The sequence below is a fragment of the Podarcis gaigeae genome (assembly GCF_964106915.1).
Source record: "Podarcis gaigeae genome assembly, chromosome: 11".
Classification (NCBI taxonomy): domain Eukaryota; kingdom Metazoa; phylum Chordata; class Lepidosauria; order Squamata; family Lacertidae; genus Podarcis; species Podarcis gaigeae.
In genome coordinates this window covers 8,488,314-8,512,249 of record NC_139687.1, presented here as the reverse complement: position 1 = coordinate 8,512,249, position 23,936 = coordinate 8,488,314, and the positions used below count along the sequence as shown (strand labels likewise).

At 41.6% G+C, this 23,936-nt stretch overlaps 1 protein-coding gene across 9 annotated transcripts in view; it reads right to left on the bottom strand.

Annotated features, from left to right (window-relative positions):
- ERCC6L2 (ERCC excision repair 6 like 2) overlaps window positions 1-23,936 on the bottom strand; it is a 58,036-nt gene that overhangs the window by 14,359 nt on the left and 19,741 nt on the right. For all 9 annotated transcript variants that reach the window (XR_014555936.1, XR_014555937.1, XR_014555938.1 and 6 more), the window contains 9 exons: window positions 21,922-22,035; window positions 18,890-19,009; window positions 14,674-14,745; window positions 13,136-13,281; window positions 11,040-11,135; window positions 10,834-10,933; window positions 5,280-5,432; window positions 3,441-3,521; window positions 359-1,538 (listed from right to left, as the gene is read on the bottom strand). Coding sequence is in view for 5 of the 9 variants with exons in the window: in XM_083701881.1 (XP_083558007.1) it covers window positions 359-1,538; window positions 3,441-3,521; window positions 5,280-5,432; window positions 10,834-10,933; window positions 11,040-11,135; window positions 13,136-13,281; window positions 14,674-14,745; window positions 18,890-19,009; window positions 21,922-22,035 (2,062 nt within the window). In the remaining 4 variants the exon portion in view is untranslated. The remainder of the gene's footprint in view (window positions 1-358; window positions 1,539-3,440; window positions 3,522-5,279; window positions 5,433-10,833; window positions 10,934-11,039; window positions 11,136-13,135; window positions 13,282-14,673; window positions 14,746-18,889; window positions 19,010-21,921; window positions 22,036-23,936) is intronic.

Sequence of the window (23,936 nt, the reverse complement as noted above, 5' to 3'; positions counted from 1 at the left end):
AAAGTGTCTTTGCTACAGGGAACTAGGCAGAGGGCCTTCTCGGTAGTGGCGCCCGCCCTGTGGAACGCCCTTCCAGCAGATGTCAAAGCGATAAACAACTACCTGACATTCAGAAGACATCTTAAGGCAGCCCTGTTCAGGGAAGTTTTTAACGTGTGATTTTACTGTATTTTTGGTTTTTATGGAAGCCGCCCAGAGTGGCTGGGGAGGCCCAGCCAGATGGGCGGGGTATAAATAATAAATTATTATTATTATTATTATTATTATTATTATTATTATTATTATTATTATTTGCTTTGAAGTATCATTCACAGAACCCTATTGGTTATTCTGCACCGTATGATATATTTGTAATTACCAAGAAGTCTGTCCAGGGATCCCACATTTTTTCCTTGGCTTTCAAATACTTGCTCGCTGAAAGAAGTCTGGCGCTTATCAGAATGGTTTCGTTTTCTCAGAGTCAAAGAGGGACTCTTAGGATACACTGGCGATCTGGGCTTAATTTGAATTCCACACCTCTCATTATTTAGCCTCTCTCTTCGTATATTAATTGGGAAGCCGTCTTCTGGTGATGAGAACTCATCTATGTGAGAATCGGCATCGCTTTCCCCAACACTCAAATTGCTCTTGTGCAACACAGTTCTTGTGGAGGAGGTATCAAGCCCCCTGTTACAGAACCGTTTTTCTTTCAGAATGCCGGTGAATTTCTGCTTTCCTGATCCAGACATCTCAATATCATCAGACTCATCACTGATATCACTTGCGTCTTTCACTGATGTGATCTTTCGGATGTTTTCAAATGGTGTCATTTTGCTGTAAGGTGAAACACTCCTGCTGCTGCTGTGCTCGGAAGTCAAATGCTTTTGCAGAGATGTATGCGTGGAGCCTTTTACTGTTCCTAAACATTCACAATTTGTTGCTGCACCTTTATTGCTTTTAACAGATTTCTGGTCAGTAGGAACTTGAGAAGGAAATATGATATCATCACTGTCACTTGAACTGCATTCTGTCTCCATAACGACCCCAACTTGATTTAAAATATGCATGTCTTTGTATTTATTTCCAGGGTCCTTTTCTTCTTCAGGGTGTAGTGAAACAGGATAATCACAGTCTGTAGTTTCTCTATGCAACTCTTGTTTCGCAGCTTTGATTGGTGACAATAAGTCTCTCCAAGGTCCTGCAGTACTGCAGTGGTCCTCAGTTTTCAGGGAACATTCATTTCGGGAGCTTTCTTTAGATATTTGCCACACTGATTTACCGCCAACACTTTCACCACTGGAGACAGCAATGCAACTATCATCCTCAGTAATTTCAGTGCCCTTTTCTAGTAGTTTAGGAAACCCACACTGCAGCAAAGTAAGCTGTCCCTGCAGAACTTTGCTGTTTTTTGTATTGCAAGATCGGCTTTGTTCTGCTTTCACTTTGGAATTTCTCGCAGGCTCCTCGTCACTGAAGTCACTGCCGCAATCAAACTCTTCCCGTTTTGACAGTTTCCTGGGGCTGGCAGTGTCTTGATCTTCACAACCACCCTCTGTGTGCTGAAATCATGCGAGAAACAGGAAAATATGAAACAAAACTGCAATTTAAAACGTGTCTTCAAACTATCAGTGCTTACTTTCAATCTTCAAATGGCATGCCATAGTCATAATTATTAAAACAGAGGGTGGGAGGAGCCTCCTGAAAACCTGCTCTAGTGCACTGTGGGATCTACGTAGGAACTGGAACAGGGGCTCCCCTCCCTCTTTCTACGGATTGCTGGATCAGAATTCCTGCCACGGAGAGAAGGAGCCCTTCTATTTGAAAAGGATGTGCATGGATCCAGCTCATAAAATACAATGATCAGACATTTAAAAACGTGGGAAAACTGCATTATATATATATTTTTTAAAAAACCACAACTAAAGTTTGTAAGTCCTTCTAGATTATCTGCTTATTGACTGTTATTATCTGCTTATTGACAAACCATTCCCTCTGGTTTGTTACCTACGATTTGGTTATGGAAAAGCTACTTCCTCATTTCCTTACCATATCTTCCAACGTCTCGTTTTTGTGCAGCTTTTAAAGATGCATTATTATTTGACCCGACAGCAATCAAAACTAAAAAGCTCAACTTATAGGCTGATGCTTACAGGGCAACTGGGAAGCAAGTCCAACTGCATTCAGTAGGACTTACTTTTCAATACACTTACAATTACAGGCTTAATTGAATTATTTGTAAGAAGGCACACTGCAGAAGTAGCTAATCTTTAATGACAGAAACAAAAAACTTCTTGATAAAAAAAGACATTTTACATATTCTTACAGGACTTGTTTGGATGTTTAATGGAGTCTCTGTTTTATTGTGTGACATTTTGATGATACCGTTTACAGTATATTTATGGTATAGTAGCTATGTGAGCTACATTGGACTTCTTTTAGAAAGTTTTTTTAAAAAACACCCACACAAATAGCAAAACTAATTATAGATAAGCCAAGGTACCCAATTATAACAACATTAGAATTTAAAAGCAGAAAACAGGCCTTTCTAAAATTATGTAGAATTATACCCATTTGTGCCCACCCCTCTTCTGATGGAAAGCTCTTTGATCCAGTGGAGGGAGGAAGTGGGTCCAGTCAAATGCAACTATGGGGTTGCGGCACTCATCTTGCTTTCAGGCCGAGGGAGCTGGCATTTGTTCACAGACAGTTTTCTGGGTCATGTGGCCAGCATGACTTAACCGCTACTGGCGCATGGAGGACCATGACAATAAATTATTGTCATGGATAGGGGGCACCGTGACAGAAACCAGAGCGCACGGAAACGCCGTTTACCTTCCTGCCGCAGTGGTACCTATTTATCTACTTGCACTGGCATGCTTTCGAACTGCTAGGTTGGCAGGAGCTGGGACAGAGCAATGAGAGCTCACTCCGTCGTGGGGATGTGAACCGCCGACCTTCTGATCGGCAAGCCCAAGAGGCTCAGTGGTTTAGACCACAGCGCCACCCGCCTGCTGGAAGGAAAAAAGCTTCCATCAGCCAAGGAGACACCATTTAACTCAACCTCTAATCGCCACATTTTCTTTCTTTCTTTCTTTCTTTCTTTCACAAGTGTATGCTTTAAAATTACCAATAATTTATTATTAAATTCCTTGTTCCTCTCCATTTATTATTTGGTATGATACGCTGTTCTGCCAAAAAAATCACTTGGCAGATTCAAAATGAAAAAAGCCACATAAGCTCATAAGCCAGAAAAGTAACTTTATACAATGTGCACAGAAATGTTTTGAAGTATGAAGAAGTTTAGGACACTTCTAATCCCGCCGTCCTAGGTTTTTCCCCTCGTTTCCTCCGGGTCTACTCCAACTGACAGGTCAAGACTTTATCACAGTTAGCAGATCCAAAATCTTAAAAGCAGTACATTTCATAACATGTGAAAACAGAAAGGCAAGTTGATAATTTACCGTTTCTGCTGTGTCTCCTTGGGGTTCCTCTTTTAACCATGTAGTAGCTGTCATGACACCAGCTTCCACTTGTCCCTCTCTCTAAAAAATAAAGCAATTTACTAATGGTTAAGTTTACATCATGTAGACTCGCTGGTCTGAACAGTCACCTTTCTGCACATCAGTGCATGCCTGTTCTAGATACTAATAATGGAGCCATTCTCTGAGTGCTGATCCTTGTGTAGCCAAAATGGCAACACAGGCACACACAGAGAGCTATGTCAGGGCATCAGCAGACTTGGGGGAATTGCTTTATTTGCATTCAAGGACAGAGTTAGCAGACCTTAATTCCTGATATTTTCCTGGTTGGGTATTATTAATACACACACAGACACACACACACACACACACACACACACACACACACAGAGTCATATCTCGAAAGTCGAATGCCTTGCAAATTGAACGTTTTGGCTCCGGAACGCCGCAAACCCAGAAGTGAGTGTTCTGGTTTGCGAATGTTCTTTGGAACCCAAACGTCCGACGTGGTTTCCACAGCTTCCGATTGGCTGCAGGAGCTTCCTGCAGCCAATTGGAAGCTGCGCCTTGGTTTCCAAATGTTTTGGAAGTCGAACGGACTTCCGGAACGGATTCTGTTTGACTTCTAAGGTACGATGTATGTGAATAACTAAAATATCCACGATGTGGCAACAAACGAGAGGGTTTTTCTCAGTAATGACTCTCTGCTCAGGGAATGCCGCCTCCTCTCACATTCGACTGGCGCTATGATGGGTTTTCGGCACTAGGTGTTTTTTGTGTGTGTGTTTTTCAATCATTCAGCTAGATTGGTGCAGATGGGCATCTCTGCCCTTGATGGACTTGATTAAGTTGTTTCTTGTTTGCTCTTTGGAACTATACTGGCTTTAACTGTATTTTATTTTGTACCCTGATCTGGGAGCATATTCAATGAAAAGCAGGTTAGGAGTTTCTCAAACAAATAAATATTAAAATATCAAGTTAATGTGGTGGTGAGGAAGCTCAAGCCTTCAGAACTCTTCCCAGCTTATACCTTTTCTCTGTCGGGGGATATTCTGTGCCCTTCCCAAATACTTTTGCCTGGCTGGAATGTTTCTTTGAACTGTGAACATGATGGTTGCTTGCTTGCGTGTAAAGAGGGCCTTGGTCCAGTATACCTGAAGGAGCGTCTCCACCCCCATCGTTCTGCCCGGATGCTGAGGTTCCCTCATTGTGAGAAGCAAAGCTACAGGGAACCAGGCAGAGGGCCTTCTTGGTAGTGGCGCCCACCCTGTGGAATGCCCTCCCAACAGATGTCAAAGCGACAAACAACTACCTAACATTTAGAAGACATCTGAAGGCAGCCCTGTTCAGGGAAGTTTTTAATGTGTGACATTCTAATGTATTTTTAATCTCTGTTGGAAGCCGCCCAGAGTGGCTGGGGAAACCCAGCCAGATGGGCGGGGTACAAATAATAAATTCTTATTCTTATTATTATTATTATTCTGACTGGAAGGTAGCCTACTGTACAAAGGGTTACGCCAACTGCTTGGCCTACTTTTTTGCCTCTGGCCCTAGCCACCATTGGCATGTGCCCCCCAAATGGATGCCCATTAGGGAATGCTGCCCTTGAGACAAAAAAGTTTCCCCAGCCCCAAGTTAAGGAAAAGTTACACTAGCAACTAGACTGGATCTCTCTTCTGTGGTGAGAAAAGCAACATTACTAACTTTACTGTTGTGAAAATCCTCCCACATTTCAAAACATGTGTTTCTTCACAGGCCTGGTAAGATATAGAGAAAAGATGCACAAATATTATTCAAAAGGACCAAGGTAAAACACCACACCTCCAGAATCTCTTTTGTCAGACAGCATCCATGGTCCTGAAGCTTGAAAAGGTTATGAATACCAAAAAGTTCTCCTTGGTGTTGCTTTGATCCTTGCACAGCCTCAAAATACCGCTTGGCATTTTCACTTCCCACTACAGCACAATGCAGTTGCTAAAACAGAGTAGAACATAAAAAAATAATAATAATTCAGGAGCATGTTCCTGCAACATGTCAGAATTTCCTGGCATTTACAGTTTATGTGCCGATTTAGCCAGAGCAGGCAGAAATTCCTAAAAGAGTAAAATATTGTGTTTTATTTTCCCTGGCAGATGCCACCATTGTGGAGTAATATTAACCTGAATAATGTTATTGGAAAATAAAGAAAATGTGCTCTGAAGTCTCCCATGTACCCTGTATAACATAGTGTAATGGCATAAGGGGTTGCTTGTGCGTAAGCGCTAAAACGCTCCCAGTTTTGTGGTTAGTTTTAAACTCTCTCTAGCCGGACAGCCATGAGTGCGTGGCTGCCTTAATCACTGGCAGAATCCGTCAGTGGGCGTTTCCGGAATTTCTTCCAACATAAAAGTTCTTTGACAGAAAGTCTCCTCCTAGATTCTCTGCGCGACAGCTTTCTGCGCAGAGTGGGCGTCCCAAGGGGAGGCCCCGAGCTCTCACCACTGGTCTCGCTTGAAGCGTCTCTGGGCCTCACCTCCAACACTGTCTCCTCCTCCCCTCCTTCTTCAGCGGAAACTCTCCCTCTCCCCCTGCTGGTTCCCTCCTCAGCATCCGAGGGTCTCCCAGCATCCGAGAGCCTCTCCACCACCCTGCGCTCCAATGGCAGTTCCCTAACACATAGGAAACCAAATAACTGTGCTAATGTACTCCAGCAGATACACCGTTTTGCAACACACCCAGCTACATACTGCAAATAAAGAAACGAGCTAGGCAGTAGATTATCTCCAAGTGTAGGCCACAGCCCCACTGCCACCATCCTCAACAATCAAATGAGAATTTAGTTAACATGAGCTAGGGGAAAGCAATATATGATCCACAGGCTACATCTGCACCACCAAGGCTTTCATATTACTTGAGAAACAGCTTACTTGTCCCTTCCTCATAGTCAACGGGCAAAATCCAATGTGGGACTGCAACTGGTGAAAAAAGGCTTCCCACTACTCTCACTTTCCACCACCTTGCTGTAGAGCAATAAAATGCTCCTTCCTGAAAAATCTACATGCCTGAAAAGCAATATGAAGCTCCTGTTCAAGGCTGCCTAGAGCCCAACACTGGAAAAATCCTTTTACAGATCTGCAATGTTTTTTGCATGTTTCACCTGTTACTATGTTGTACCATGTTGTGAGGCTTGTTGTCCCCTGAATTGCCAAAAGCCAGAAAAATCTCTGGACCTCTCTGTTAAGTATATTTGGTTTAATTGACACAGAAATGGAAAATATATGCGTATCAATGAAGGTTTATAATGGAAAATGGCTAAATGTGTATTGCTAACATTGGCATACACAGTAGTTTTCTAACTGGACTCAAAGCTCTGGATGAGTTGATAATTAACTAACTGTTGTTTTCTGCTAGCTAACATGTGATGTTGTAACTTGAGATCAGATGACAAAAGTATTGAGTTGCATCTTGAAGGGATGATGGCTGTTAGCCTTTCTCTGATAGAGAACAAAAGGATAGGATAGTGGCTCTCCAAAAAGAGCTGCATAGCCTTAAGAAGGCTAGAATAGGGGAGAGAGGCACCATTTTAATTCTTGGAGCTATCTTTTATTTCTAAGATGCTGAGTCTGTGCTGGATGGCACATGGATATTTTAGATGTATCTTTGATGCTTATGTTCTGTTTTTGAAGAGTTCTGCATGTAAAAGTTTGAATCATATTTTTATGGGTCTGGACAATGATTTCTTTCAACAGAAGTCAGGTCTTATGCTTCTGGTCGCTTCAAACTGCATGATATTAATATCTGCAATACTCTCTTCCTAATCTAACAAAAAGGTGTAATCACTTGCTGGTCAAAATCCCGGCACTATCACAATTTAAAGAATAATTCGATTGCAAAACGGCATTGTGATTATTATTATTTTAAGGTTTTACACGGATACATGGAATGACACAATCTGAAAATACTATTGGGAAACTTCACATGAATTTCTCAAACATACATGCTGCCTGTAAGCTAATTAACAAAATGTATAGCGGGAAAGATTTTTAGAATGTTTAAAGTCTTGTCAAAGGTAGTTGGCCTAAAAACTGATCTGTTTTGACAGTGTTTTTCTGTAAAAAACCTGAACTTCAGGACCTCAACAATTATTTATTCTGAACTGATCACATTACCAGCAATATTACTTTCCTCCTCCCCAAACAAACAGTGAGACCAACACTAGTAACATTCATTATTTCAAATTATTTCAAGAAGAATATTAGTTGCAACTTGTGTAGAGAAGAATTCATTTCCACACAGAATGTTTAAATTAAGTCGTACTCAGAAGAGATCCACTAAATTTCATGAATTTAAGCCCGTAAGTTTCAATGGATCTGCTGCTCTGAGTAGGACTTAGTTGGATATAACCCAGTATTGTTAAAACCATTAAATGTTGGTTCTTGGGTAATTCTTATTTTAATTTTAATATTTTATCGGCCAGGTGTCAAGAGAAGGAGCTCAACGTTGAAGGAGTTTAATGTACATAACCCATTACTGAAAACACACAATAATTTCCCTGCAGAGGAAAACACACAATAAGGTTCCCTGCAGAGGAGATTGCAGCTGCTGCACTCCTCCTCTGATCCTCTTGCCATAAGCTAGGTCATGGTTTAGTGCAGTCTTTCCCAACCTTGGGTCTCCAGCTGATTTTGGACTACAACTCCCATCATCCTTCACTAGCAAGGGCAGTGTTTAGGGATGATGGGAATTGTAGTCCAAATACAGCTGGAGACCCAAGGTTGGGAAACACTGGTTTAGTGATGTGGTTCTCCAGGCAAACCATGAGCTGTAAATCCAAGAATAAACCTTGGCTACCGCTTGTGATACATCTGGAGAGAGATCAATGAAGAGCCCAGGTTCAGACAACACACTAATTCAAACCATGAGAAGATAAGTTTTAGAAGACCAGTGAACAATGTGAGAAAATTCTAATGTTTATCAGGGCGCTTATTTATAAAGCACCACTGGTGTATACGGCGTTTTACAATGTAATAAATAAATTATTATTATTATTAATAAATAATAATAATAACAATAATAATAATAATATTATATTATTATTCCAACAGAATATTAAAATACAATACAGTGGTGCCCCGCAAGACGAAGGCCTCGCAAGACGAAAAACCCGCTAGACGAAAGGGTTTTCCGTTTTGGAGGCGCTTCGCAAAACGAATTTCCCTATGGGCTTGCTTCGCAAGAAGAAAGCCCATAGGGAAATCTCCGGGGACCCCTTTTAAATGCTAGCGGTGGGGAGCAAAGCCTTTTCCCCCCCTCCGGCCTTCAGAAGAGGTCCAGGAAGGCCGGTGGGGGCCGAAAGGCTTTGCTCCCCACCGCCAGCATTTTAAAAGCAGTCCGGGATAGCAGGGAAGCGCTTCCCGCTATCCCGGATGGCTTTTGAAGGCAGGCAGGGGGGAGCAAAGACTTTTGCCCCCCGCCCGCCTTCAGAAGAGGTCCTGGACCTCTTCTGAAGGCGGGCGGGGGGCAAAGGTCTTTGCTCCCCCCTGCCTGCCTTCCGGGAGAGCGGAGAAACACAGCGCTTTCTCCGCTTTCCCGGACGGCTTTTGAAGGCAGGCGGCGGGGGGGAGTAAAGACTTTGGCCCCCCACCGGCCTTCAGAAGAGGTCCAGGACCTCTTCTGAAGGCCGGTGGGAGGCGAAAGTCTTTGTCCCCCCTGCCTGCCTTCCCGGGGGCTTTTAAATCGCCCCGGGACAGCGGATAATTCCTCCGCTGTCCCGGGGCGATTTTAAAATGCTGGCGGGCAGCAGCGCTGCCGCCCGCCAGCATTTTAAGACCGCCCCGGGACAGCGGAGAAGTCTCCGCTGTCCCGGGAAGGCAGGCGGGGGGGGAGCAAAGACTTTCGCCCCCCACCAGCCTTCAGAAGAGGTCGGGGGACAGACTGTCCCCGGACCTGGTCTGAAGGCAGTTTCCATAGGAACGCATTAATTGATTTTTAATGCATTCCTATGGGAAACCGTGCTTCGCAAGACGAAAAACTCGCAAGACGAAAAGACTTGCGGAACGAATTAATTTCGTCTTGCGAGGCACCACTGTAATCTGTTAAACATTAAAAGCTTCCCTAAACAGGGCTGCCTTCAGATGTCTTCTAAAAGTCTGGTAGTTGTTTTGCTCTTTGACATCTGGTGGGAGGGCATTCCACGGGATGGGGGTGCCACTAGCGAGAAGGCCCTCTGCCTGGTTCCCTGTAACTTGGCCTCTCGCAGCGAGGTAACCACTAGAAGGCCCTCGGCGCTGGACCTCAGTGTCCGGGCAGAACGAGGTGGAGGTGGAGACGCTCCTTCAGGTATACTGGAACGAGGCCATTTAGGGCTTTACAGGTCAGCACCAACACTTTGAATTGTGCTCGGAAACGTACTGGGAGACAGTGTGGGTCTTTCAGGACTGGTGTTATGTGGTCTCAGCGGCCGCTCCCAGTCACCAGTCCAGCTGCCACATTCTGGATTAGTTGTAGTTTCCGAGTCACCTTCAAAGGTAGCCCCACATAGAGCGCATTGCAGTAGTCCAAGCGAAAGATAACTAGACCATGCATCACTCTGGCGAGACAGTCCGCGGGCAGGTAGGGTCTTAGCCCTAAATTTGGACAGTTGAGAGACTACAAAGGAAGTGAAGCAAGGAGCAAAGAAAAGAGGGAAGAGGAGTGAGAAAAGAAAAGTACAGTGGTACCTCAGGTTAAGTACTTAATTCATTTCGGAGGTCCGTTCTTAACCTGAAACTGTTCTTAACCTGAAGCACCACTTTACTAATGGGGCCTCCTGCTGCTGCTGCGCCGCTGGAGCACGATTTCTGTTCTCATCCTGAAGCAAAGTTCTTAACCTGAAGCACTATTTATGGGTTAGCGGAGTCTGTAACCTGAAGCGTATGTAACCTGAGGTACCACTGTATATAAAAAAAATTAATGTGACCCAAAGCAATTATATATGTACTTATGCTTCAAAATCAAAAAGCATGGGCACAAATGCTGTAAATGCAAGTGAAACTTGATAATTCGTTGTAAGAACTAGGTACTTCTTAAGAACTAAAGGGGAGTGTCAGAAGTGTTTAGGTGTTTTATTATTTATGCCTCTGCCATGATAAATGTTGCCCTTTACTAGTAAATGATGAATTAAATGTGAACATTTATTGCAGGCACCCTAGTATATGTTCTTTTGTTCTATTCTCTCTAGGAAGAGTTTAAATTATATATGAGAATTATTAAATTAGCTTAAAAGCCATAAAGCAAAGATAAAGATCATGTTATATTAGGTCAACTTTAATTTTTACACAAACAACTGGTTAACAAGTGCAGTGATTTGATATAAAAAAAATCAGCAATGTGAACAAAAACACAGTGAAAACTTTACCTGTTTATAAACCTGCCGTAAGTACATCATCTCCTCCACCGTCCCCAAAGAGATTAGCCGAAATACTTTCACATCCCTGCATTGGCCAATCCTGTAAGCTCTGAAAAAACCAAAGTCCAGGGTCAAAAAGAAGAAGAAAAGAGAAAGAAAAAAGAGAAGCGTCATCTATATTTCAAAGTAACCAGTTTTTAGCAAGTTGACTGTACCTGTCAATGGCTTGAAGATCATTCGCTGGATTCCATGTTGGGTCAAACAGTATGACAATATTTGCACCAACAAAATTGAGCCCCAGTCCACCAGCCCTTTATAACAACAGAAGAAACAAAGAGGTGAAGAAATGTGTTTTTTTAAAATGAGATCGCCATTTGTACATAAGTTAGCCTTATTACGAGCATTTTTCCTAGACAAACTGGCAGAAAGTTCTCAAGTTTCCAAAAGGCTATAAATAATGCCACTAACTATACTGCTTTCAGTAGAAACCACAAATAGTATTTCTCTCATCATAACGAACAAACTTACTGCAGTTTCACTGTCCCTGTGCAATAGAGCTACTGTCCCATCATCTTCCATAATCTCACAATACTAGCGATGGAAAGTGACATTCACATTTATTACGCTACAAACAATGTACATTTTCCAACCATGTTGTTTTGTATAAGATACCTCAAGGTCATTTTCATTCTTCCCCAAAGCTATACAGGATGAAAGAAGGGGGTACAGAGGTTTACATTAACTACGTTGCTCCATTTACAGGAAAAGTCGCTTGCCACATTCAATTAAACTAATGTGCTGTACTTCAGTTTGAAGGGACAGGACACAATTTATGTTCACTTGGGTTCAAAAACTCCAAGGAAATGAAGCTTACTAAACTTTTAAAATGTTATGCTTCTACTTTCCTTGCAACAATTCTTTTCCACCACTTAATAAACTAGACCGAAAACAGTCCAAAACAAGCCATTAAGAAGACACTCTTTTAAATAAATTGGCTAAACCTCAACCATATTTACAAGTTCCATGGACAAGATGTGATGACTTGCTTTCATTAAAATCCTCAGAGTTTTTGCTTGGATCAGAGATAAGTTACCCTGCATGTATTTTCCAGGGAGTCAAAATATATGTGTCAATGTGGCATTTTTTTCTCCAACAGTTGCATATTGAACACATTTTCCTTACAAATAAAGCAGCTCAAATTCTGGGTAGGCTTCAAAGATGAAATCGGAAGCATTTTGTAGGAATTTTACATCACATCAATAACATCATATGGGTGTGCAGTCTCTCTTTGAACCCAATCCACCAAATTCCAGTGAGTAATCCTATTACATGTCAATTGGCAGGAAATAACTTCAATAACTTCAACCCTAACCCTCCCAATACCCTAGGTCTTCTGTTTTAAGAAAAGTTATTGGAATTAAAAATAGAAAACAAAAGAAACATAGTTGAGAAAAGACCAGTATGGTGTAGTGGTTAAGAGCGGTAGTCTTGTAATCTGGGGAACCGGGTTCGAGTCTCCACTCCTCCACATGCAGCTGCTGGGTGACCTTGGGCTAGTCACACTTCTCTGAAGTCTCTCAGCCCCACTCACCTCACAGAGTGTTTGTTGTGGGGGAGGAAGGGAAAGGAGAATGTTAGCCGCTTTGAGACTCCTGAAGGGGAGTGAAAGGCAGGATATCAAATCCAAACTCTTCTTCTTCTTCTTATACTGTATTGGTATTAAATACAGCAAAACAGAATGGTCTCTTTGGGGGGGGGGGGCTTTGTGAGTGACAAACAAAATGGCATCTTGTGAACAGGAATGTGATATTGTGAAGGGCGAGTGAAAAATATAGACCGATTAACTCTAAGCATTAAATACAGCCGAGGCCATAACTGAATTTTTAACTGAATTTCTGAGTTTCTATTTGTGCATGTCACTACTAATTTCTTTCAAACGAAACTGAGGATGGTAGCTTTCGAAAACAACTGCATTCAAGATTATTCTGGTTCCAAAAGGGGAACAAAAGGGAGGGGGGCTTTTATTTATTTAATATTATCACTCGTCATTTTCGATCTCAAGCGATCCTCAGAAAGGGTAGACGAAGATGAAGACCGAAGAAATATGGAAATACGTAAGGGATATGACTCATTTCTACCCTAATAGTCTTGATTGATGCAGTCTACTTCCCAGTCTTATAACAGCAGACAGTAATGTTATTGCTTCTTCCCAAGGAAGTGACAAAATGCAAGATCAATCAAGTGGGAGTGCAGTAAATTTGCTATAAATCTCTTAACTACCTAGACAAAAGCAGACACAGCGTTTTCTTACATTGTAGAAACGAGGCAAATGTTAACTTCTTCCATGCTGTTGAACTCTTTTACTATCTTGACCCTTTCCTCCGCTTTTGTATTTCCATCAAGTCTTCGGTAATCTAGCCCAGATGCCATGCAATATTGCTCCAGAACATCAAGCAACTGGTGGAAGAGATGGGGAGAACAGGCAATTAGTACTATTTAAAAAGAACCACAATAAAACAGGCAGATCAAGTGTCTTGAAGGTCTGCAACAGCTCAGAGTTTTCCTACCATCACTCTTTCTCCAAAGTCATAGAATCACAAATATTTAATTAACTTGCAGAAACACTTAACGTTTTCCATTTTCCATTTAGTGCAGTGGTATGTTTAAATAGTGTGTGCTTTTCCAGTGGAAGCAACGAACTATTAATTTGATATGGAGAACTCAGATAATGTTTACATTCATTTTTTAATTCAATCCAGGCAACCCTGCCTTATCTCATGTGCCATTTCCCCAAGTCCCATTAGTCAGTTGCAGGAATTCACACATAAGAGAAGGAGGCAAGAGAGCTTGGCCTAGGCACTGACGAGAAAGTTTCGCAGGATAACCCTCATCTCTGCTCAGAAGTAAGTCCCACTGAGTTCAATGGGACTTACCCTCTGGAAGTGTGAACAGGATTGCATCCTCAGTTTATCCAAGAGCTGCCTCACACCTTACATTTTTCCGACAAGGAAATCCTTCTGTGTGAGGAAAAGCATTAAAACTTCATAATATAATAATTGTACATGCATCTGTTTTGTTATGTGCGCATGCGCACAAGGGAGCATGCAACTGAACAGCCATAGGTGTGATCGTTACGGGGTATGAGGAAATACTCCCAAGTTTTTCCTAAACAACAGTGTTCAGGGTGTGTGTGTCATGGTTTGACTTTCTCCAAACTAGAACAAGGTTTGGTCTTGGCTTACGATTCATGGTTTGTTTGAGTAAAACAAACCATGGCTCCTGGTTCAGTTATACCATTAAGCTGAGGATGATGGTTTGTTGCTCCTGCTGGATTGAAGGGAGGCGCAAAGCAGGAGCAATCACCTCAAAACTATGAACTATGAACTGGGCTATTATCATATTTAATACTTTAAGTGGATGATGATGCAGGTATATTCATTGCTTTAGGCTTTACTATACATAGTTACAGTCAGTTCCATGTTCTCTTACGTTGCCCCTATTAAGTCGTACAAAGACTATTATCCCATTGCTTAGAAGAGTGCCCAGGAGTTCCAAGTCTGGAATTTACCCATTTTACTTCTTGAAGACGGAAAACTAGAAATTACAGCATTATTCGCAATATTTTGCATGACAGCCTACAAAATACATCAGTCGTTTTTACCTACTAGGCCAACATAGACTTTCTATCTTTCTTTAAAAATACAAAGTTTTAATTTGGTATACCTACCATTTTATTCTACTTCATTTGAACTGTACTAGTACTTATTGTTTTAAATAGAGTACGCTGGTTTTTAACCATATAACAAAGAAAGCTATAGTCAGTTTTGTTACAAATCAGATGAAGCTCACCTTGGTTGAGAAGGAAAAAAGGAGCACTTTATCTTTGTTTTTTCTGAAGTGATTTAAAAGTTTCTGAAGGACCTGGAAGTAAACCATAGAAAAGAGTTATTGAATAAACCTCAGGCAAAATATATTTTCACATATATTACAACTTTCCAAAGTTGAGGGTTTAAAAAACACAACAACAAATCCAGAAGAAGAAGAAAAAACAAGTCAACTGATTTGAAGTGACATCATACAAACTAAAAACATGAGCAGGTCAAAGAAATGACAGAAAGCCAGTACAATTTATGCTGGGATATGTTATCCTGATGTAAACTTCCCCTGTTCCAAACTCTGTTCAGGAGTAGGCCTACCGCCAGCTGAGCCATCCCAAGCCTAGCAGAGGCAAAAACAGCCTTTAAAATTGTGTTTGCTTTACACCATGCTATTTGCCAATGTAACTTATGCTGGGTTGCATTTGACTGAGATGAACAGAGTTTGGAATAGGGGTAAATTTCTCCCTGTGATGGCTTGTCCCCTGCCACTACCCCAGAATGCCCCATTTGTGGAACTTGTCCCAGGCGAGCTGCGGCTGTGCTAGAATGAAAGGCTTACACCAGTGTATCGCCAGCTGAGCCAGGATGAGGACCCCAGCTGGCCTAACCCCAGGTGAGCCTGTTAGAACTCCTGCTCCGTGATTGCAGTCATGGGATTTTTGTCTATCACATGACGGTTTATGCTTTGAGTCCACAGAGTGGGAAGTGACGGAGACAGGATGTTTGTGTTACTGTGTTACATGAAGTGGGACTATTGTCCTTTGTTCTTTCTCTTTGCTTTCTGATGCTAGAGAGAGAGGGAGCCATGCTGCAGTGCTCCGTGTGTGTTTATATGTAAATAAAGTAGATTAGCCAAAATGCTGAGTTGCTGAGGTCTGTTACGCAAGCTGCGAAGACTCTGCGGATCCCTAAGTGTGCCAGTGTCGGTTGGCATCGGTCGCTGTGATGTTCGGGCTGAAGAAAGCTTTTGAAGCTCCCGAACGATTGACCAGGAGGGAGAGAACATGCCACTCGGGCATGTATCTCTGCCAGGGTCCTACTCGAGTGTAAGACAAGCTCCTGACAGACCCCAGACCCAGCTAATTCTGCTGGAGACGCACTTATTCCAACCTCCATTTACACCAGTGAATCTTGTGTTTGGATTGCTCCGTAAGAAGATATCAAATGATCAGAAATACAGTTGTGCGAACGCACTCATTTAAACATGTATAAAATAAACATTTTACAAAATGTACAGATAACGCATGGCTTTGGTTAAAACAGCTATAAAAGAAAATTCATGAAACAGTGCAGGAGGTGTGATCTTAATGCAAACAAAATGCAAGGATGGCAAATCACATATTTGTATCATTGTAGCTGCCCAGTATGTGATAGCCTTAATCTACAAGGCCATGACCACACAATGACATTTTTCTAAAAACCCAGAGTATAATAGTCACCCTGAAGTGAGCCAACCCCCTTTTAAGCCTGCTGTACAACATCCAAGTTCAGAACTTCTTGGAACTTGGCTTCTCATAATAATCAGCCAGCTGTATGCCCTTCCCCGCTCCCAGTGTCCTCTGTTGGTCTGTTTACAGTAGGTCGTGGCTTCCCAGACTTTGCACAGACCTTGAAATGCCAATAATCCGCCCACACGCAATGCTCTTCTGGTAGGGAAGCAAATAATCGAGAGCATTCTGTATAACAGTGATACTGTTATTCTCCAAAGGAGCATGTCCACATCTGGCAAACAGTAATTCCAGAGCACCGTGCAGAAGCAAGACACAAAAGGGGAAAGAGGAATTTTTCTGTCCAATGTCGGTAGCCTATTCCCAATGGGCAATAAATATTTAAACAATGCTATTGATTCAGTGATAAATACTTAACCTCTTAATTTGTACAGATTTTCCTGAAAGCAAAACATTCCAAATGACAAGAGGAGACTTATCTGATTAATTCTATAATGGCAGATAAAATCTTGAATACAAAGCAGCAATCGTACTGTTCATAACCCACACTGTAGGCCCAATCATCCAATTTCACGGTGAATTGAAGAGGCACGAATTGGAAATATTTGGAGAGCTTTGGTTTTCAATTCAATTAGAAATTGTCAAAACTGGATGGTCTTAATGGGTAAAAAAATAATTAAGTCCTGCCATTTCAGACTCCAATTTTATTTTCTTAGGTACAAGGAGGTCAAATTAATGGGTAAAATGAGTTTACCTACAAAACAACCAGGGGAGAAAGTGAGGAGAACAAATATGCTCACATAATTAATCCCCAAATGGGTATCCTGAAAACAAATCCACTTTGCTTAAAGAAAATAAACCAATGTCATGTCATTTTGGAATTTAAGGGGACTCCACAGCATGGTAGGTATTTAAGTATTCCACAAGGCAGATTAGAAGAAAGGCAAGGAACAAATAGATAAGACTGAAAATGAAAACTATATGAATCCAGAATGCCCAAAGCCTAAAGGATAAGCAGACTGAAACAAATAGAGAACCAATGTGGTGTAGTGGTTAGAGTGTTGGACTAAGACCTGGGAGACCAGGGTTCAAATGTCTAATCAGGCATAAAGCCCACTAGGCCAGTCATTACTTCTCAGCCTAGCCTACTTCTGAATACAGTGGTACCTTGGTTTACAACCATAATCCGTTCCGGAGGTCTGGTTGTAAACCAAAACAGGCTGTAACCCAAGGCGCGCTTTCGCCAATGGGGCCTCTCCCCCCCCCAAAAAAAGAGTTGTAATCCAAAAAAATTGGGTTGTAATCCAAAAAAAGGGACACGCACTTCCGGGTTTGATGTGGTTGTAATCCAAAAGGGTTGCAAACCAAGGTACCACTGTACTGGTTGTTGGGCATCACCAATGGGAAGAGCATACTGCTCTCAGTTCCTGCTATGGGGTTTCCCATAGGCATCTGATTGGCCACTGTGAGACCAGGACACTAGACAAGCCACTGGCCTGATCAGCAGGACACTTTAACCGTCTTATTTCAGGAAAAAACACTCACTAAGCGGCAGTGGCGTAGTGTGAGGGGTGCAGGGGGGCCGGCCGCACCGGGCGCAACATGGGGGGGGCGTGTGCTCGCACTCGCAGCTCTCTGCCCCCTGCTAAAATCCACGGGTTAGGGGGCGCAAATTACTTGCCTTGCCCCGGGTGCTGACAACCCACGCTACGCCACTGCTAAGTGGTGACCAATAATGGCGTGTCAGATGCCTCCTGTGTTATTTCACACAGAAGTTATCTTTGATACTCTGTGGATGAACAAAAGCAGGGGCACGGCAGAGCTGAAATACTTTGGAAACTGCACAAGTTGATGCAATAAAAAGTAAAAATCCCAAACCCCACCTTATTACTGCCCTAGCTATTCAGCCAGCTCTTTCACTCTTGCTCAATTTCTCAGCCGTAGTGGTTTATTGATATAGGTCAGTGTTTCCCAACCTTGTGCCTCCAGCTGTTTTTGGACTACAATTCCCATCATCCCTTGCCACTGGTCTTGCTAGTCAGGGATGATGGGAGTTGTAGTTCAAAAACAGCTGGAGGCACAAGGTTGGGAAACACTGATATAGGTTATGCCTGCCTTTTTATATGTTAAAAACCCCAGAATTAAAACAGTTGAGCTTTTGAAGTAAAATATAATTTTAAAAGCTGTCTTTGCAATATTTTCATAACCTTTTCTTAGCTGCAGCTTGGCAGACTGTTTAAAATTAGAACAAACCTCCTGAGAGCAACAATATCTGATTAAAGCCTTTATTTTACTGGTGTCTTACTATTTTCATTTTTTAAAGTGCATCTGTAGTAGTAAAGTATAGATTATAAAAATGCAGAAGACTGTAAAACCAGGGACCTGATTACATGGAGAAGAAGGTTCATTCTTTTCCATGTGTGCTCTGGTCTATTTCTTTTCAGACATCTTACCTGCAATGAAGTTAGGGTGGAAATAGGCAAATTCAATATATATACAACCTGATCCACAAGAGATTCAACATGCACATAGATGGTACATTTGTTTGCACAGAAACCCAGTTTTCAACATATTTGTCCTGAGTGGAATAACAATGAAATATGCAGAAAATTTCAAACTTCATGGAATTACATGGTAATGGAAATGTAAATATGGACCTTTATCTTAAAGAAACCATGAAAGCTAATACCAACTATTTTTTGCCACATAATGTATACTTCAATCCCTTCATATATTTACCTTCATTTTCCCACTATACTTTGGATCAGAAATGGTTTCAAAGGCTGCATCTTTGCTAAGCTTCACAAAATCAGGAAATTTGGAAAACACTTGGCTGCACACCCTTGTGATGTAGGCTTCCTGAAATGAAACACAAATTGTGCAGAAGGAGGATAAAATTTGGCAAATCTGTAATTAACATCCTGGGCATAAGAAGAAATCGAAAACAAAAAGAAGCTTTCATCACATTGATACCCAAACTAGAATCTGAAAAGACGCAACTCAGGAATTACCGCCCCATGTCCCTTTTAAACGTGGATTATAAAATATTTGCAGACATTTTAGCAAGAAGATTTAAAAAAGTACTAAATGAAGTAATCCATAAGGACCAAGCAGGCTTTCTCCCAGGTAGACATTTGTTTGCTAACACAAGGAACATTATTGACATTTTGGAACTTTTGCAAACAAATATTAATACAAAAGCTGTTTTAATCTTTATAGATGCAGAGAAGGCCTTTGATAACATCTCTTGGAAGTTCATGAAGAAAAATTTGGAAGGAATGGGAGTGGGGCGGGGGCTTTATAATGGGATAGAGGCAATTTATTCAGAGCAAAAAGCTAAATAGATAGTCAACAATGTGGTGACAGAAGAGTTCAGAATTGAGAAAGGAACACGACAAGGTTGCCCTATATCCCCTTTATTATTTATTTCGGTCCTGGAAGTGCTCTTGAATATGATTAGAGGAGACCGGTTGGTGGAAGGTATCCAGGTCGGAGCGAAACAATATAAACTGAAAGCATTTGCAGATGACCTAGTTTTGACCCTACAGGAGCCAGAGCCTAGTAGTAAAAGGGTATTGCAACTGATTCAGGAATTTGGTCGAGTGGCAGGATTTAAACTTAATAAACAAAAAACTAAGGTTTTGGGGAAAAATTTGACTTCTTTAGAGTCAGAAAGGTTTCAAAAAGAGACAGAATTAAATGTGGTTTAAAAAGTCAAATATCTAGGGGTAAATATAACAGTGAAGAACAGAAATTTATTTAAAGACAATTATGAAAAATGTTGGTCTGAAATTAAAAAAGACCTAGATGTCTGGTCAAGATTGAAACTTTCCTTGTCAGGACGTATTGCTGCTGTCAAGATGAATGTATTGCCAAAGATGTTGTTTTTATTTCAAACTTTGCAAATAGTGGACAAAATGGAGTGTTTTGGGAGGTGGCAACGAGATATTTCTAAATTTGTCTGGCAGGGCAAAAAGCCCAGAATCAAGTTTAAGATATTAACTGATGCTAAAGAAAGAGGGGGCTTTGCCCTGCCAGACTTAAAGTTGTATTATGAATCAGCAGCCTTTTGCTGGTTGAAAGATTGGCTGCTTCTTGAAAACACTGATGTTTTAGATTTGGAAGGATTTAATAATGCGTTTGGTTGGCATGCATATCTGTGGTATGACAAGGTTAAAATACATAAGGCTTTCAAGAACCATGTTGTCAGAAAAGCAGTGTTTAATGTCTGGTCAAAATATAAGGACTTATTGGAAAATAAAACCCCAAGGTGGCTATCACCAATGGAGGCTAAGGCCCCGAAAAGACTCAATATGGAGGCCAAATGGCCGAAATATTGGGAAATAATAGAAAAAGATGGTGACAACTGGAGATTGCAGAGTATGGAGAAACTAAAGGGGAAAGTGCAAAATTGGTTACATTACGCTCAGATTAAAGAAGTCTTTAAGTCAGACAAAAAATTAGGATTCCAGGTGGAAAAATCAAAGTTAGAAACAGAACTGTTAGAACCCAGCTCTAAGACACTTTCAAGAATGTATAATTTGCTGCTAAAATGGAATACACAGGATGAAACGGTCAAATCAGCTATGATAAAATGGGCACAGGACATAGGGTACAACATCATGTTTGCTGACTGGGAAAAGTTATGGACCACCGGTATGAAATTTACGGCATGTAATACCCTGAAAGAAAACATTATGAAAATGATATACAGGTGGTACATGACCCCAGTCAAGCTTGCAATGATATATCATTTGCCTGACAATAAATGTTGGAAGTGTAAAGAGGCTGAAGGAACATTCTTTCACCTCTGGTGGACGTGCCCTAGAGTGAAGGCTTTCTGGGAAATGATATATAACGAGTTGAAAAAGGTATTTAAGTACACCTTTCTTAAGAAACCAGAGGCCTTCCTCCTGGGCATTGTCGGCCAAAGTGTGCAAAAGAAGGATCAAACTTTTTTTATGTATGCCACAACAGCAGCAAGGATACTCATTGCTAAGGGCTGGAAAACTCAAGATTTGCCCACACTGGAAGAATGGCAGATGCAGCTGATGGACTATATGGAACTGGATGAGATGACCGGCAGAATCCGAAACCAGGGAGAAGAATTGGAGGAGGAGAACTGGAAGAAGTTTAAAGATTATCTACAAAAGCATTGTAAACTGTATGAATGTTAAGAAAATTGTATGATCTGCAACATCAGGGCTCCAACAAATTAATAATTTATATCTGTAAAAGTTAATGTAATTGAAAAATAAGATAAATTGTGGATAAATGGTATTCTATAATTAACCTTCGACAAGAGAAATTTAAAAGATTAAATTTGAGATTTGAATATTGGGAAATTTTAATAGACAAATTAAATTAAGTTAATAATTTGCTGGTAAAACCTATGAGTGTAGAGAGTAGGAACAAGAGGCGTGAGGAAGTCCAAGGATGTTTATGAAATGAGGATATCTGAACTTGGTATTTTTTTTATATATATCTTTATTGTTAAACAAAAATTTAATAAATATTATATATAAAAAAAGAGAAGAAATCGAAAACACTTTTTCAACAGTTACAGGAGCAAGATGATCCGACTAACTTTAAGGGTTGAAAAATACATTAAAAGCTATAGGAATTAGTACTGCGTTTTCTGAATAGGAGCTGAATATGACTGAAACAATTTTCAGCAGTATGAACAATTAACAAAACATCAAAATGGGAAAAGCAATGCAATTTAGCCATTAAGTTCTTCCTCAAAATATTGTGGGTTCAAGCAGACTGACCTGCTGTTTGCTTGTGTGGTTCGTTTGTAACAGGGCAGCATGGTTAGCAATCTTACGAAGGACTGTCAGGTAACTGAAATATAATGCCCGCATTGTTTCGCCATGAGCATTTGTCTGCAGAAATATATAAAAAAAAAATAACCATCTTAGAAAGGGGAAGAGAAGCTCAAGGCAGTTCACTGGCAGGAAGCTTTGGCAGAATTTTTGAAAATGGTACTGTTCCCACCTGCACTTGGAAGTGGTACAGGCCACTTTCAACCACCTTGTGCATCTACTTTGCATGCAACTGACAGGAATTTTTGAATGCACGACATTGAAAAGAATGCAGACAGTGCAGAGCATCCCATTTTTACTGCTCAGTAATAATTCCTCTCGGACAGTACAAACTTACAGCACAGATCTCCCTCCTCCCACCTCTATACAAATGGTCTTGCCTGTTGCAAAAACTGGATGGTTGGTTGGTGTCCTTTTAAAAAAAGTTTAAGACCCCTATGGTGCTGGAGGAGACTCTTGAGAGTCCCATGGACTGCCAGAAGATCAAGCCTATCCATTCTTAAGGAAATCAGGCCTGAATGCTCACTGGAAGGACAGATCGTGAGGCTGAGGCTCCAATACTCTGGCCACCACATGAGAAGAGAAGACTCCCTGGAAAAGACCGTGATGCTGGGAAAGATGGAGGGCACAAGGAGAAGGGGACGACAGAGGACGAGATGGTTGGACAGTGTTCTTGAAGCTACCAACATGAGTTTGACCAAACTGCGGGAGGCAGTGGAAGACAGGAGTGCCTGGCGTGCTCTGGTCCATGGGGTCACAAAGAATCATACACGACTAAACAACTAAACAACAACAGTGTTCAAGAAGTTTACGTTTCTGATCACCTGGTTTGGCTTTATAGCCAGACACAGTAAAATGGCATGTGTGCCTATTAATTGCAAAAGAGCGGAATGACCACAACTTGTTGGCCGTTCCTGTTGCCAACCATAACTGAGTAGCTCTGTCAGTGCGTGGAAGAGGGTGATACACAGGGTGGCACACATTTCTCTGACTCTCAGACTATAATCCTGGAATTCTAACGCTGTTGCTTATTGGTGTCATCCAATCTCAGCAGATCTCGATAAAGGTGCAAGGAAATGAAGCTGCAGGTGCAACTTCAAGCAGAATTTACCTTTTAACCTCAATTTCCCCTAAATTGGAAATGAGGCCAATTTAGGGTTCATGGCTGCCGCAGGCCTGGGGAAGGTTCCCTCACCCCAGTGTTTCGTTTCCATGCTGGAGTCTTCCCTGAGGGATTGTATCCCATTTATCACAATTGTTAACACTCATTGCTTTCTTTAAAGGAAAGTTAGGCTATGATCTTACATAGATTTAAAGATAAGGGAAAGGTACTCCTAACCGTTAGGTCCAGTCGCGGACGACTCTGGGGTTGCACGCTCATCTCACTCTAATGGACCGAGGGAGCCGGCTTTTGTCCGCAGACAGCTTCTGGATCATGTGGCCAGCATGACTAAGCCGCTTCTGGCGAACCAGAGCAGCGCACGGAAACACCGTTTACCTTTCCGCCAGAGCACTTGCACTTTGACGTACTTTCGAACTGCTAAGTGGGCAGAAGCTGAGATCGAGCAACAGGAGCTCACCCAGTCACTGGGATTCGAACCGCCGACCTTCTGATCGGCAATTCCTAGGCTCTGTGGTTTAGACCACAGTGCCACCCACATACAGAGACTTACTCCCAAGGGAATTAATGCCAAACTACGTTTGCTTAGGATTCAGGGTGTTGTTTCTCATACATCTAAAACATATTTAAACTAAAAGAACTCAGAAAGTATAATCCAGCAGCTTCTTAGTGTACCAGCAATGACATCAGCACCTATATCAAATAACTACTTTCCCGGCCATGCCTGGCTGATTTTTAGGTGATGATTCACTGACCATTTACTCTGTGGTAGTTCCACTGAGGTAAACATGACAAAAAATTAAGACCGTGCATTTTATGACTCTCACGAGAATAGCAAAAG